At 35.6% G+C, this 17,809-nt stretch overlaps 1 protein-coding gene across 1 annotated transcript in view; it reads left to right on the top strand.

The window, feature by feature from the left end:
* Positions 1-17,809, top strand: part of LOC115217992 (neuropeptide FF receptor 1-like) — a 77,147-nt gene that overhangs the window by 4,042 nt on the left and 55,296 nt on the right. The window contains exon 2 of the mRNA XM_036507859.1: positions 1,863-2,948. Coding sequence (XP_036363752.1) covers positions 1,863-2,915 — 1,053 coding nt within the window. The 3' untranslated portion in view covers positions 2,916-2,948. The remainder of the gene's footprint in view (positions 1-1,862; positions 2,949-17,809) is intronic.

The raw sequence follows: 17,809 nt of genomic DNA, 5'->3' as shown, positions 1-17,809 counted from the left end.
AGGACACATTAGACAATGTAGACTAGATATACAAAAAGAAAGAATAGCCGTAGCTAATGATCCTAAGGTTAAGCAATAATTTTACCAACACATTCGAACCAACGACGTCAGACAATTTTCTATCCAAAATATAATATCACAACTATTTTCATTCCTTAAGTAAGAATTTATCTTCACAAAAGTAGTTAAAGAAAAGCTAAATTTCTCATGGCTGTCAATCAATTGATTTCTTGTAAAAGATCTCGCTTTGTTATTTTAATTTTTGTCACTCAAGTGTTTTTCCGTCGGAAACAAATTACATATATTATGACAGCTAATGTTTAAAATCATACTTTTCACTACTGAATGATTTTCGTTAAAACGGGAGATTTTCTTTCTTAATGGCAGCATTTGTGTCAAGAATGGCAGATCATATACATACATACATACATACATATCACATACATACATATACATACTACATACATACATACATACATACTACATACATACATACATACATGCATGCATACATACATACATACTCATATGTACATACATACATACATACATACATACAACATACATACATACATACATACATACATACATATGTACATACATCATACATACATACATACATACATACATACATACATACATCATACATACATACATACATACACATACATACATACGTACATACTACATACATACATACATGCATGCATGCAATGCATACATACATACATACATACATATGTACATACATACATACATACATACATACATACATACATACATACATACATACATTTTACATACATACATACATACATACATACATACATATGTACATACATACATACATACATACATACATACATACATATGTACATACATACATACATACATACATACATACACTACATACTACTACATACATACATTCATACATACATACATACATACATACATACATACATACATTCATACATACATACATACATACACATACATACATACATACATACATACACACACACAACCATACATACACACATACATACATACATACATACATACATACATACACATACATACATACATACATACATACATACATACATACATATATATTCTTTTTTACTCTTTTACTCTTTTGCCTATTTCAGTCATTTGACTGCGGCCAGGCTGGAGCACCGCCTTTTTGTCAAACAAATCGACCCCAGGACTTATTCTTTGCAACCTAGTACTTATTCTATCGGTCTCTTTTACCGAACCGCTAAGTTGCGGGAGTATAAACACACCAACATCGGTTGTCAAAGCGATGGTGGGAGAACAAACCCAAGCACACAAAAACATACATATATATATATATACATATGTGTATGCATAGAGATATATATGTATATATATGTATGTAGATAGATAGATAGATAGATAGATAGATAGATAGATAGATAGATAGATAGATAGATAGATAGATAGATAGATAGACACCATATATATCATATATATACATATCGAGACTTTTTCAATTCCTGAGCGTTATACTAATACATCCTGTTTGTTTTCTACACCATCTGTCTTTGTCTTTTGTTTTTTTCGTGAATTCTCCCCATACATATATATATATATATATATATATATTATATATATATATATATATATATATATATATATATTATATATATATATATATATATATATATATATATATATATATATATATATATATATATATAATATATATATATAATATATATATATATATTACATAATTATGTTAAATTAAAACAAACATATTCATGTAATTCTTTCATTAATACCTGTTTCTATGTATTTGTTATTAAACAAACTTTCTTTTTCTTTACTTTCAGATGTCTTATCAAAGGCGGACGCTACCACCTCCATATTATCCGTTTAGGTTTAACAAAACCTATTTAGACTATCGGTATCGATACGATCCACAATATGAAACCAAAGACAATGGACCTTTTAGCATTTTCGACAACACTGCAGATCAACCTTCAGATACTGTCATCATCACAGATCGCTCTATAGCTGGTTGTGTGTGCTTGCTCAACTTCGTTCTGCTGTTAGCCTTATGTTGTGTGAAGGCAAAAGACAAAAAACTTTTCCGATTACATCTAGTCAATTTGACACTAATCAGCATCTTCACAGGTGTCGTTATATTAGCCTATGCCTTGTTCGTGAAGGTGCAAGGTGTAAACCGTTTTGATAAATTGACTTGCAAAATATTCACCTTTGCCAAGTCGGTCCTCAATGATGCTTTGCCTCTTTGCCTTCTCGAAATACACCTTGACCGCTTCTTCTGTCTGATATCTCCGGACACTTACCGCCATCCGGTACATCGCGCTATAGGTGCCATCATGGTTTTCATGCCTTGGGTCGTAGGTATGGCCATGACACTGCCTGAAGTCATAATGCAAGATGTCACGTTACCCCTTGCAAATGATCGCTCGTTGTTTGGTTGTAAACTTAACGACTCTACCAACATGCATCATTTGACACAGATAGTTCGCTACATTCCGTCAGGCCTAGTGGTAATCAGCTTTCTACTGACGCTTATTGCTGTCATAGTACTCCTCTGTCCACATTGCTCGCCAGACAGGGACGACCGGGGTTCATTACTGAACTCAATGGTTGCTCTCCTTCTGGTCGATGTATTCTTTTTCCTTATGCAAATGATTACGCGAACCATAAGTCTTGTGGCAGCCATCTGTCCAACGGGGGAGTGTACACGAGGATATATCTACATAATTCACCAATCATTACTTTCAAAATGGTTACACAGTGCTAATCCAGGTCTAAATCCGATTCTTTGGTTGTGTGATCGAGATATTCGACGTGGGTATCAAGCTCTGTGCTGCCTGGAGTGTATTACCAAGAAGAAGAGACGTACGGGTTAGGCAGCTCAAACCGATCCTGCAAATATTGACGGCGTAAGTACTCAATCTTTTCAATATCTATATCCACATCTTATACTTTATATCAATATCTCATAATTCATACACACACACACACACATATATATATATATATATATATATAATATATATATATATGTAAGTATATTAACAGTTAATATTTATCGAGCTGGTGGCTTTCATTGTATCGAAAGTTTTCAGTTTAAACCAATGCATTTTCATAGCCATTTCACTTCGAAGCAAAGTCAGCAGTATGTTGTTCTTTTTACTTCATTCCGTAATTTATATTTCCATACAAGCTGAAGTTTGATTTCTAACATTAACTATTGCGCTAATTGAATCAGGTAACATCGAATATTGAAGCGAAATAAAAATTTTAAAAAAAAAGAAATGCGTAACAAGCATAAAATAATAAAGACAACTCGTAACTAATAATGGTTACTTGCTTTGGCAAAGAGCCAGATATTTATAGGGAAGCAGGTTTGGTCGATTTGAATGAACTTTACGACTTATTTTATCGACCCTTAGAAGAATGAAAGAAGAATCAAACCCTGTGTGATGTGAATTCCTAACATTAAGTGACTTAACTAAATACTACTACATTTAATACGATTTTCTAATGATCCTGCTACCTACTGTTCTCCGGAACTTCAGCAACGAAGATGACGGAAAGAGTAGTCATTAATAAATCTCAAGTAGAGACTGGAAATGTATTGGAACAGGAAACGTCAGGTATTTTCCGGGCAACGCTCAAGTATTTTAGCTTGTGTAAATATACAGCATACGCTAGAAATTCCCATTTACCATATTTCCTAAATTAAGCCAGGAATGGCCATCATAGGAATTTATGCGCCATATTTCTACTGCGTATTAAATTTTAATGACATACTCGACTGGGAAGAATTTCAAACTCGATATTGTAGACTGAATTATCTGACTCAATTCCTTTGAACAGTCATACCAACACTTATGCACATAAATGTTCTAATACACATAAATGCACGCAGACATATATATACACATACATACATATGTACATACATACATACATACATTACATACATACATAATACATACATACATACAACATACATACATACATACATACATACATACATACATACTACATACATACATACTACATACATACATACATACATACATACTTACATACATACATACATACATACATAACATACATACATACTTACATACTTACATACATACATACTACATACATACATACATACATACATACATACTTACATACATACATACATACTACATACTTACATACATACAACATACATACTTACATACATACTACTTACATACATACATACATACATACATACATACTACATACATACATAATACATACATACTTACATACATACATACTTACATACTTACATACATACATACATACCTACATACATACATACATACATACTACATACATACATACATATGTACATACATACATACATACATACATACATAACATACATACATACTTACATACATACATACATACATACATACATACATACATACATACATACATACATACATACATACTTACATACATATACACATACATACATACATATATATACACATACATACATACATACATACATACATACATACATACATACATACATACATACATACATACATAAATATACCAAAAAATTCATACGTACATACGCGTTTGCTTCCTGAATTTGATGATGACTATCTTCTTCAATTGTCGATGCATTCCTGACTATACATTCACCCATCTTCTTTAATTGAGACGCCTTATAAAACCGTAGCAGCAATACAATTGCGACTGCTACATGTACGTTAAGCCTTCCATGTTCCTTCATGTGTGACAAATCAACAGATGCAACGGTATTCCATCGTCCCTGACGCACATGATACCCCGACCACAACGACAACAATAACAACTTCTGACAGCCAAGAACCATGAAGTCACACTGCAGAAGTCACCTGCACAATGAACACTTATAGTGACAATGTTACAATGTGCATATTTTAGTATCACAACCACTCACTCGGCGAGTTGGCAGAAACGGTAGCACGCTGGGCGAAATTCTTAGCGGCATTTCGTCTGCCGCTACGTTCTGAGTTCAAATTCCGCCGGGGTCGACTTTGCCTTTCATCCTTTCTACTATAAGCACAAGGCCTGAAATGTTGGGGAGGGTGATAGTCGGTTAAATCGACCCCAGTGCGACCTCGACGGAATTTGAACACAGAATGTAAAGACGGACGAAATGCCACTAAGAATTTTACCCTGCATGCTAGCGATTCCGCCAGCTCGCTGTCTTATATACATACTTATATAATGCATATAAACAAAAGATATGTTTTGTAGTGAAAATCAGCTGCTCTTTGAGCACTAATGTGGTTAGAAAAATACAAGAGAAAAAGAGCATTGATAGGGAGTTTGAAAATCCAGTACCCAAGATACACTTTCAGCTTCATACTTATTATTACTGGAGGAACGGGATGCATACCAACCTGTCTGGAGCAAAGTATGACTAAACGTGAGATCTTGGGGAGAGAACGAAAATTTTTAATTCATGCACTACAGATGATTTCAATATGTGGGACTCTAAAAAGTCTGCAAGACCTTCTTAAGATTTAAAGGATGACGGTTAAATCAAGATAACTTCCTTCATAACCCTGCTACCAACTTGGTGGCGGTCAAAATTTATTCTAAATAAGAAAGAGAAAGAGAGACATACATACATATATTTATGCATACACATATAAAGATGCATAAGGATGTCTCTAAAACAACACATTTTGGTAGCTCTTAATTGTACCATAGCTATGAGTTCGATATTACTCACATCCTCAGCAAATGCCTAAAAATGTCTAGTAAATATCTTCTCATGAGACTTGACATTGTTGACAAAGCAGTTTATGATGCTTTCTGTAGAAAGAAATCTCCTGGCGGTCATGCAAAATGCATAATACAACTAGAGTGCACACACTTATTGAGAAATAAGGAATGCTGGTGAGACTTTCCAATAAAAGCAGCAATCTAGAGCAAACATAACAGAAGTGATGTTGCTTCTAGAGTAGGGAATAAAAGTTGTGTATTGCTGCATAGGTCAGTAGAAGCAAATATCTCATCAAATGTTATCGAAAAAGAGAACATCTATAGTTAGCTAATGCGAAATTTACTGCACATGTAACAGGTTTTAGATTTCCTTAGTACCTATTATCATGGGTGTTCTGGACAATAAATAAACAGTTTTATGTAAAAGCGTTATGTTTACAGAAGAAGAAAAAAGAAAGAAAAGAAAAGGGAAAAGGAAAGTAGGTCCCTTCACATCCTACAATAAATTAGTCGTACAGAGAGGTTTGGAAGACATTCCAGAGAATCTCCATTTTGATCTGCTATAAAGAAAATGTACCTATCACTGCATGTACATATAAGGTATATATACAAATATATACACATGTCGGTTGCGACGACGGTGTCTCAGCTGATACGATCGACGGAACAGCTTGCTCGTGAAATTAACGTACAAGTGGCTGAGCATTCCACAAACACGTGTATCCTTAATGTAGTTTTCGGGGAGATTCAGCATGACACAGAGTGTGACAAGGCTGGCCCCTTTGAAATACAGTTACTACTCATTTTTGCCAGCTGAGTGGACTGAAGCAACATGAAATAAAGTGTCTTGCTCAAGGACACAACGCGCCGCCGGGAATTGAACTCGCGACCTTACGATCATGACCTGAATGTCCCTAACCACTAAGCCACACGCCTCACATACATACATACATATACAATTCTCAGTACCAACTGTACTCTAGGTGAGAAAGTATGAAAGCAACGAATGAAAGAATGATAACATCTGCATCTCTGAAGCGAAATGTTCTGAAAAGACAATAGCTCGCCTAGCAAACCATATTAACTGGCGCGCCCAAATGTAAAGATACCTGTTGAAGTTGATGCCGACAATTACTCCTAAGTTTTTGATATTGTTAAATTTCATGAGAGGTTCTCCTGAAAAGTAATTTTCTAAAGGAGATGAGCTCAAAAATATTTGTTTTAGTTGTTTGTTTGTATGTTGATTGGTTTGTTTTCTCTCAGTGCACTCAGCTGACAAAAATGAGTTGCACCTGTATTTCAAAGGGCCAGCCTTGTCACACTCTGTGCCATGCTGAATCTCCCTGAGAACTACTATAGGGGTACACGTGTGCGTGTGGATTGCTCAGTCACTTGCACGTTAATTTCACGAGCAAGCTGTTCCGTTGATTGTATCCGCTGGGACCCTCGCCGTCGTAACCGACGGAGTGCTCTCATTGTTTTCTCTTACCGAACCCTGGATCATTTCAAAGATTCATTCGGTCAGCTTCTTCGTTAATAACTTTCCAGAGATTAGAATCCTAAAAAGGTATATGCTGTATTTGATAACTATCTAAACATACATACATATGTGTGTATGTGTGTGTTTGTTTATACATCCATACATGCATACATATATATATATATATATATATATATATATATATATACACACACACACACATACATACATATATACATACATATAAACCCGAATATGCAAGTTCGGATTTATACACTCGTTCTGTATTTAGCCTGCATAGTGTGGTGGAGTGAGGGGTATTATTACTTCATTCAACTCTTCTGTTGAGGCTCGGTCTATCTTCTACTATGTGTGTGGCCTCTGTAATTTGTCTGAGTGCGGTGTTTGCTCTGTATGTCGATAAAATCCTAACATCTATGTTATCAAACGAACCTCAACGTTTAAATTGAGTATGATTATAGAGCACTGCCGAGTTTTTCTCCATTTTGATCCCACCGCCAGTGTTCACTTATCTGCCCAACTTTGCTACGTGCTGTCTCTCCAATGTACGTCGTTGTCCTGTTTCTGAACTGTCCTTCTGTACACTTCATTCTATAGACTACATTGTGTGTGTGTGCACGCGCACGCATGTATGTATGCATGTATACAAATATGTATATATATTACAATGAAATAAAAATGATAAACGTCGCCCTTCTCAAACCAAGCCAGGCTCATGGGCCCAGTTTCCCGGTTTCTGTGGCGTATGTGTTCCCCCCAGCTGGACGGGACGCCAGTCCATCGCAGCGTTACTCAAGATACAGGAAGAGATAGTGAGAGAAAGTTGTGGCGAAAGAGTATAAGGGGTCACCACAACCCCCTGCCAGAGCCTCGTGAAGCATTTAGGTGTTTTCGCACAAGAAACACACACAACGCCCGGTCTGGGAATCGAAGCCGCGATCATCCGACCGCGAGTCCGCTGCCCTAACTACAGGGCCATTGCGCCTCCACATTACAATGAAATACAGTAATATTAATCTGCTGCAAAAGCTTATATTTGATTCTAGCAAAATATAGAGTAGTGTTATAATATAGTCTGACTCTACATATGCAATTATTTATAAATACAGAAGTATCATGTCAGTAAACATGTGATTCATTAAATAATGCCTCAAACTATTTTTATAAAAAACTATCTTGAAATCTTTTGCTTAATTCTGAATATTAGAAGTTACATAAGCAATTGCATATGTAGATATATTCATTAATAGTTAGTGTCACTGCTTCAGTAATTGTAAGTAGAGAAGTATAAATGTAATCAGATATACGATTCCACTGCGTATCCATTAATCCATTCGTCAGTATGTTTTGACGCTTAAGCCGTCTACAAATATTTTATTTTGAGTATATTTGTTTACGATTTATATAGGCACACACGCAGAGAAGTCTATGTGTGTGTGTGCTTGTATTCATATGTATATAGATAGATAGACAGATATAGATATATGTGTTATTATTATTATTATTACTATCATTATTATTATCATTATATGTTTGACTTTTGCTATGTATTTGTACAAGTTGGCTCCAAGTCTTACCCAAACACCTCAAGAAACAAGTTAGAAATTCATGTTGGTGTTATGTCTAGGGTGTCGTATATTTGGTTTTGCATGTAGTATTGTTTTAGAGAATGCTTAAGAAAACATAAGAAAATTATGAATTTGTTTTAAAATTTGAGATTACATAGACAGTATTTTACGTAGGAAATAGGCAGTTCCCATGAGCACTATCTTTTGAAGTTCTGCCATTCTGGGTATCTGGGTTTCCTGGTATCTGGGCTAGATAGGAATTAGTCTCTTTTGCTATCATTCCTAGGGCACTTATGACAACAAGTGTTGCTTTAGTCAGAGGTCCCACATTTTGCCAATTTCTATTTCAAGATCTTTATACTTGCTCAGCTTTTGGTAGGTCTTGACATATACATTTATGTCGTTTGGGACAGTCATATCAATGAGGAGGCATGTTCTTTGTCTGAAGTCTCCCAATATAATGTCTGGCCTATTCGCATCTATCTTTCTGTCAGTTTGAATGGTGAAATTCCAGAGGAGTGAGATGTGATCATTTTCAAGCACTGGAGGTGGTGTGTGTTCCCACTAGTTTTTATCATGGGGCAGATCCAAGTTTTTGAAAATTGCCCAGTAAATATATTGTGCTGCTCTATCATGCCTACTGAGATACTCTGTTGGCACAAGAATACTGCACTTGGAGACAACATGATCAATGGTTTCATTTTGTTGTTGACATACATGACATGTTGGGCTACTGCCGTTCTTTAATATGTTGGCCTGGTAGTTTCTTGTAGGTAAACATTGATCTTGGGCTGCTATGGTAAACCCTTCTGTTTCTGATTTTAAGCCAGAAGACACTAACCATTATTGATGGGTAAGGGTTTTGTCAATAACGGCACTATTAGCTCTCTTTGGGTATTTGCCATTGAGAGGTTTTTCTTGCCATTTATCAGTAAGAATATCTAAGGCGGCAGTTTTAGCACGGGTTTTCATATGCTTAGCTTTTTCTGTGCTTGTTTCTAGTACGTCTAATTCTGGAATTTTCTGTATTTGGAATTCACTTAGATATTCCTCTGCTTGTTTTGTTACTGAGAATGACGCTTTCTTTGTTAATTCCAGTTGTAAAAGTCCACGACCACCCTCTTTTCTTGGGAGGTAAAGTCGTTCTATATCTACCTTAGGGTGGGGCATTTTTCTGCATTGTCAACAATTTTCCTATTTTTTTGTCACGATTACGTATTTCAGTGATTGACCAGTTAATGATATTGAAACTGTAAGGCACGACTGTTATAGCTAAAGTATTAATCGCTTCAATCCTGTTTCTTGCATACCCTACGATAACATTCTCTTCTGATCCTTTCCCTCATCACTGAATGTTTGATTCCGTCCCCTTCAAATACCCCTAGGTATTTGTAGCTCTCCGCTGGTGCTAATTCCTTTATGACATCCTGCTGGTCAAGATTAACATTGGATGTCTCTGTAAATTTTTCTTTGATAAAAGTAACTTTTGCACATTTATGGAGGCCACATTGCATCCTGATGTCATCACTGAATTGTTTAACAATTGCTAGTAAGCCCTGTAGTTGTTGGTCATTTATTTATGTTTTTTTTTTGCAAAGAGCTTTAAATCATCAATGTAAATGAGATGATTTATATTTTTATCAAACATTTTATAACCGTATTGTACATCATTGAGCAATTGCGAGAGAAGTATTAAGGCTAGACAAAAGAGGAGTGATGATAGAGAGTCACCCTGGAAAATGCCACATGAAACTCTTACATCTCCAGCATTAAGAGATTTATTGTCACTAAGTCAGTGTGGTTCTCCATGATCTCATACTTACAGACAAGAAGTTTCGCAGAATAGGTGCTATTTTATACATTTCCAGACATTCTTAATCCACTTATGTGGTAGACTATCAAAAGCTTTTTTATAGGCTATCCAGGCTATCAACAAGTTTTTGTGTCGTTTGTGACAATCTTCCAAGATCATCTTATTGATGAATAGCTGGTATTTACAACCATAAGACCCTCGTTTGCATCCTTTTTGCTCATTAGGGAATATGCCACTTTCTATTAAAAAACGATAGGTATATTCAGTCAAGACAGATGCTAGCATTTTATACATTGTTGTTAAGCAGGTTATGGGTCTATAATTTTTTGGTTCATTTGTTTCTTCATTTTTTGGAAGTAGGAATGTTACACCATTAACTAGCCAAGAGGGAATCATACTAGGTTGTTGCAAAACATTGTTGTAAAGTTTTATTCGCAGTTCATAGCTCTCTGGGAAAGTATTCAACCAGAAGTTAGGAATGTTATCCTTTACTGGAGACTTCCATTTGCTTGACTTCCTGAGAACAGATCTTACATCATCTACCTTGATACCCTCCCACTTTTGCTCTTCTAAGGAGTCTAAATCTGTAGATATTCTATCAATCCGAGGGCCTTCATTGTGTGTTTTTTCTTCCGCCCAAATTTTATTCCAAAATTCCTGCACTTCTTCTGTTGATGGGACAGACTTTACTGTAACTAGTATTTTCTCTATCTTCCTGTAAAAAATTTTGAGGTTATTTTTGAACATGTTGTTGTCCTTGAAGTATCTAACGTGCTTTTCATACCTTGCTATGCGGGCAGCTTTAGCACATGCCTTTTGCTTGATTGTTTCTATGGTGGTATCGATGTCAATATGATTTTCATATAATATTTATTCTTTAATTTTCGGATTTTTGTTGGTTTGATAGTCTTGTCATTCTATGTCAGACCTAAGTAGCTGAATTTGGTGTTGAATACGCTCTTGCTAGGTAGACTTTTGTGGGAATGTTATCGTTTTCTAATCTTTTCACCACATAGAATCGTTGAGATTTTTGCGGATGCATAGTAGAGGTGATTTAGATCTGTAATATCAATATCATTAGCCGAAATTATATCTTGAAGTGCAAGGCGGATTTTACCAATTATTTTCAGGTTATATTATTATTATTATTATTATTAGTAGTAGTAGTAGTAGTAGTAGTAGTAGTAGTAGTAGTAGTAGTAGTAGTAGTAGTAGTAGTAGTAGTAGTAGTAGTAGTAATAGTAGTAGTAGTAGTAGTAGTAGTAGTAGTAGTAGTAGTAGTAGTAGTAGTAGTAGTACTCTCATGGCTTTTGATCTTAACTGATTGAAAGCGTTTTCATGTACATGTTTTGTCTTGGTATAAAAGACGGGCTACAACAAATATTCTGCTCAATACCACAGATTTGCTTTCAGTTGTTTGACCTTAACCAGTTGAGCATGTTCCTTGGTGGCTGACGATATATGCATCTCTGATAACGAGCAGGAGTAGTGGGGGAGCATCATAGTTATGTGTTGAAAGGAATTCTTTGGGATTTGAATAAATTTCGTTCATCATCTTCAGACAGCCTTTATCCAAGGACCATTTGAGCGGGATGCGCTACAGTTCCAGTGATGGCTTGGATGTGTAGTCTTCGAATCTGCTTTCTCTTTTCTGGTTTGATTTTGTGAAGCCTAATTTCTCAAGACTGGTATTTAGGCAATGTGTTACATATCCCAATGCCCCAATAATTACAAGCATATACCAGAATTTGTATGCTCAGGTTTATGTGTGTATATATATATGTGTGTATGTGTGTGTGTGTGTGTGTGTTTGTGTATAGGAGAGTATTGTAGTTCGCTTGAAGCATTGTGTATTGTTTGTAAAATATAATGTCTTGACTGGTACAACAATGCACTATAATAACAACAATGGACTACAATAACTGTTATAATTTAATTATCCAGTCTGTTATAATAATAATATTTCGGAATGCAAAAATTCCTTCTTTAGATATCGGTAGGAATTGTTCGAGTCACTGCTAAATCGGTTTTCCGACGGTTACTGATTTTTTTTTCTTTTTCCGGAAGCATCTCTGCAGTGGTCTCACGAAGCTCCTTCCGGAATTCCTAAAGAGAAGTGCGTGAGCGGCCATGTCTCAAGCTTGTGTGTGTTGGCACACCCGCAGCGCTGCTTCTAAGTTATGTATTATACGTGCAACTTCCTTTCCCAACTCCTCTTTATTTTCTTTTTTTAAATAATACATCAGTTTTTTTTATCAAAAATGAGCCTACCCGCATCCAGATGTAGCTAAATAATATATTGATTGCCAACCTCCAGCCACTGCAGAGACGCTTCCGGAAAAACAAACAAAAGAAAACAAAAAAAATTCAGTAACCGTTGGAAAACTGATTGTAACAGTGACTCGAACAGTTCCTAGCGATGTCTGAAGAAGGAATTGTTGTATTCCGAAATATTATTATAATATCAGACAAAGGATAGTTAAATAATAACAAGTATTATAGTCCATTGTTGTCATTATAGTGTATTGTTGTGTCATTCAAGACAGTATATTTTACATATAGATGTGTGTGTGTGTGTGTGTGTGTGTGTGTGTATGTATGTATGTATAAACAGATACACAGACACACACACACTCACACACACACACACACACACACACACACATATATATATATATATGATTGATTGATTCTAGTTTCAGCTCATGAGCTGTGGCCATGCTGGGGCACCGCCATTTAATATATATATATATATATATATATATATATATAGATATATATATATATATATATATATATATATATATATATTAGGCGTGGATGAAGCCAGAAGTACGCCGTTACGAAATCAACGTCTTTTTAAGTACACAACAATGTTGTTGACCATTGCAGGGAAGAAAATCGTGAACACAGATTATTCTGAAACACAAAACATTTAAGCTATAATACATCAACATCATTGTTAATAGCGTTAACTGTACTAGTTTGAGTCCATGGCTATCGATATAGAATTGGCCGAGAAAACAGTGAAAATAGCCATCGAATAATAATAATAATAATAATAATAATAATAATAATATAATAATAATAATTAATTCTTTTTTATTTTCACTACTTTTTAAATGATAATAATGATAATGGTGAGAGTAAGAAAGATATAAGTCCTAAGCAATGATGAAGCAAAGAAAAAGGAAGAATTTAAGCTAGACAGACAGAATAACACCTTCAATAGATGGGGAAAAAAAGGTAGAATGTTTAACTAATTCTTGCAGGAAATGCCTGAAACAGTTGACAAGATAAGATCTGAGAATGGACTAGGAAAGGTGACTTAAAAGTTGAAACTGCAGCCCTTATCTTCGCAGCCCAAGAACAGGCACTGAGAAGGAACTATATCAAGTTCAATATTGACAGATCAGTAAAGCGGCGAGCTGGCAGAAAAGGTAGCACGCCGGGCGAAATGTTTAGCGGTATTTCGTCTGTTTTTATGTTCTGAGTTCAAATTCTGCCGTGGTCGAATTTGCCTTTCATCCTTTCGGGGTCGATAAATTAAGTACCAGTTGCGTACTAGTGTCGATCTAATTGACTGGCCCCCTTCCCAAAAATTTCGGGCCTTGTGCCTAGAGTAGAAAAGAATATTGACAAATCAATGGCTTTCCCGCTTTGTAGGTTATGTGGTGTGAAAGGTGAAGGAATAAACCACATCGTTACTGAATGTAAGATGCTTGCACAGAGAATGTACAAGAGAAGGCACGAGAACATTGCTAGACTGGTTTACTGGAAGCTCTGAAATAAGTGTGACATGAGCAGGAATGAGAAATGGTATGAGCACCAACTGGGAAGGGTTGCTGGGAACGAACAATATAAGATCTTGTGGAACATGACCATCCAATGTGAACATTTCCTTGTAGCAAGAAAACCTGACATTGGTGTCGTAGAAAAGAAGAAAAAAGCAATTTGTTAAGCAACAAAGATATTGCTTTACCGTGAATGAGAAGAAAAGTGAGAAAGTGGAGAAATATCAGGAGCTGAAGTGGGAAATCAGGAAAGTATAGAGAATCAGGCATGTAGAAGTGGTACTGATTGTGACTAGATCACTAGGAGCGGTTGGCATGAGATGAACGCATGGCTTGAGAAGCTAGCAATTACCATCAGGATGGGACTGTTGCAGAGAACAGCCTTGTTAGTAACAGCAAGGATTCTAAAGAGGGTGTTAGAAAGATGAAGGGGTAGGAATGAGCCAAAGGGGGATGACTACTACTACTACTACTACTACGACGACGACGACGGCGACGACAACGACGACTACTACTACTACTACTACTACTAAGACGGGGAACTGACAGAACCATTAACGTGCCGGGCAAAATGCTTAACAGCATTTCGTCCGACTATCTACCTAATTTCTTACTTATCTATCTATCTATCAATTTATCTATCATACAAACTCTGTGGAGATCGACTTTGTCTTTCATTCTTTTGGTCTCGATAAAATAAGTACTAGCTGAGCACTAGAGTCGATCAAATTGACCTACTCCCGCCCCGAATTTGCTGGCCTTGTGCCAAAACTTGAAATTATTATTATTATTATTAGTAGTAGTAGTAGTAGTAGTAGTAGTAGTAGTAGTAGTAGTAGTAAATATTATTTCAGACGTAGCTCTCTATCCAAAATCGTGATGTTGTTGATTGAAGATATTGTGTCTACCTGGAGTTTGTACTGTCTGTCAAGCCACAACAAGGACCTCAGACTGACAGTACTTTATGCAATATGCGTGCTGTTCAAAGTAATGCCGATTTTTGCAATACACCTAGAGTTTAGGTTATTTATAAAGTTTCCAAATGTTTCTTCAGGTTGGGTGGTATTGAGCCCACTGCTCCGATGACAACATAAACAACCTTTATGTTTGACTCTCATAGCTGCCACATCCTGGCAATCTCAATTCTCAGGTCTTCATATTTATCAATATTTTCTCTGGTACTGCTACGTCGATTATTAAGCACTCTTGTTTGTCCCTCCAAAAGGTTACTATGTCCGGCCTTCGGTGTTCTAACACTTTGTCTGTCTGGAAGTCGAAGTCCCAAAGGACTTTTGCCTTGCCCTTTTCGTTAGTTACCTTTTCCGGTGTATGTTGGTACCAAGCACCAGTTACCTCGTATTCATTCTTCCGGCAGAGTAGCCAGTGAAGGTTCTGCGCTACCTTGCCATGCCTGCTCTTGTACTCTTTCTGCGCAAGACTTTCACAAGCACTAACAATGTGTGTCACACTTTCGACCCTCTTCCCACACATTCTGCAGAGGTTCGTTGCATTTGTGTGGTATATATCTCTTTTCACTGAGTTGGTATTTAATGCCTGATCATGGGCAGCGATGATTAGGCTTTCGGTCTTCTTTTTTAGGTCACCCCTGCTTCCCATACATTCTGCAGAGGCTCGTTGCACTTGTGTAGTATATATTATTATTATTATTATTATTATTATTATTATTATTATTATTATTATTATTATTACCAAAGTCTAGTGATTATTTATTCTTAAATACTTTTCACTTTCATCAATACTTTTTTCCAACTTCAAAGCAAGCCACACGTACGCAAAACGAGAATACTGTTTCAACTTGGAACATTGTGAATATTTTATGGACTGCAAATTGTTTTATTCTACAAGCTTCCATGAATAGCGGTTAATAGAAATTTATAACTTTTTTATTTATTAATGCTTATACAGCTTTAGTTTTAGTTTAGTTTACTATAGTAATAGAATACCGACAAAACATTATTATGTGTTATACTTTCTTGAAAGAAAGGAGATAAGAAGCAGTCTAAAAATGGTTAAATAAAAAGAAATTCTATAAATAAAAGTAGTATCTTTAATTATTTGTTTATTTATTTATTCAGTTTCCTTTCTGCTGTTGCTACAAGAGAAAATAATATATGTGTTAATATATGTTAATTTATGTCAAGCCAACGTAAGCACTTCTACGAGATCTTTTATTCTGTTAGATGTTGCACAATTTAATATCTTAAAAATTACGAAGGAAATACTGAATAATGTAGTCGAAGTTATACAATGTACTTGAAAATAAGATAAAACTAAGAAGGAGGTTCCATGTGGTCAGTTAAACTGCTAAGTATAATAGCTAAAGTCTCCTTCAAATTACAGTTTAATGGGAATGATACTTAACAATGCATTGCAAAGTATACAATGTAATTGGAAATAAGATAGGCCAACGAGAGAGAGCTTCTATGTGGTCGGTCACTTTGCTAGACATAGCAACTAAAATCTGCATCAAATTACAATTTAACGACTTAAAAAATAATAAAGGAAACACTAAACAATGTATTCCAAGGTATGATGTTCTTGAAAATAAGATAATCCAACGATAAAACCTCTATGTAGTAATGAACGCCAAATAGTCCTCAGACATACCCCACTGTCATAGAAATAAAGAACACATTTAATAATGTAATCCACGGTACACTATTCCTGAAACGAAGCTAAAGCAACAAGAGAGAGCTACGTTTTCGTTCCTCCTCCTCCTCCTGTGTAATTAAGATTATATATATATTATATATATATATATATATACACACCACACATAAACACTCACACACATACATACAGTCATATATATATATATATATATAATATATATATATATATATATATATATATATATATATATATATATATATTATATATATATATATATATATATATATATATATATATATATATAGGCGCAGGAGTGGCTGTGTGGATAGGCGCAGGAGTGGCTGTGTGGTAAGAAACTTGTTTCCCAACCACATGGTTCCGGGTTCAGTCCCACAGCGTGGCCCCTTGGGCAAGTGTATTCTACTTAGCCTCGGACCAACCAAAGCCCTGTGAGTGGATTTGGTAGACGGAAATTGAAAGAAGTCCGTCGTATGTATAAATATATATAGTTAATCCAAACATGAACAAATATGTATATATATATATATATATATATGTGTGTGTGTGTGTGCGTGTGTGTGTGTGTGTGTGGTGTGTGTGTGTGTGTATGTGTGTGTGTGTGTGTGTGTGTGTGCTTGTTATTTGTGTCTGGGTTTGTCCCCCCACTATACCTTGACAACCGATGTTGGTTTGTTTACGTCCCCGTAAC

This window comes from Octopus sinensis, linkage group LG12, assembly GCF_006345805.1.
Source record: "Octopus sinensis linkage group LG12, ASM634580v1, whole genome shotgun sequence".
NCBI classification, from domain to species: domain Eukaryota; kingdom Metazoa; phylum Mollusca; class Cephalopoda; order Octopoda; family Octopodidae; genus Octopus; species Octopus sinensis.
The sequence above is the reverse complement of the archived record's forward strand: the minus strand, read 5'-3'. Positions and strand labels throughout refer to the sequence as shown.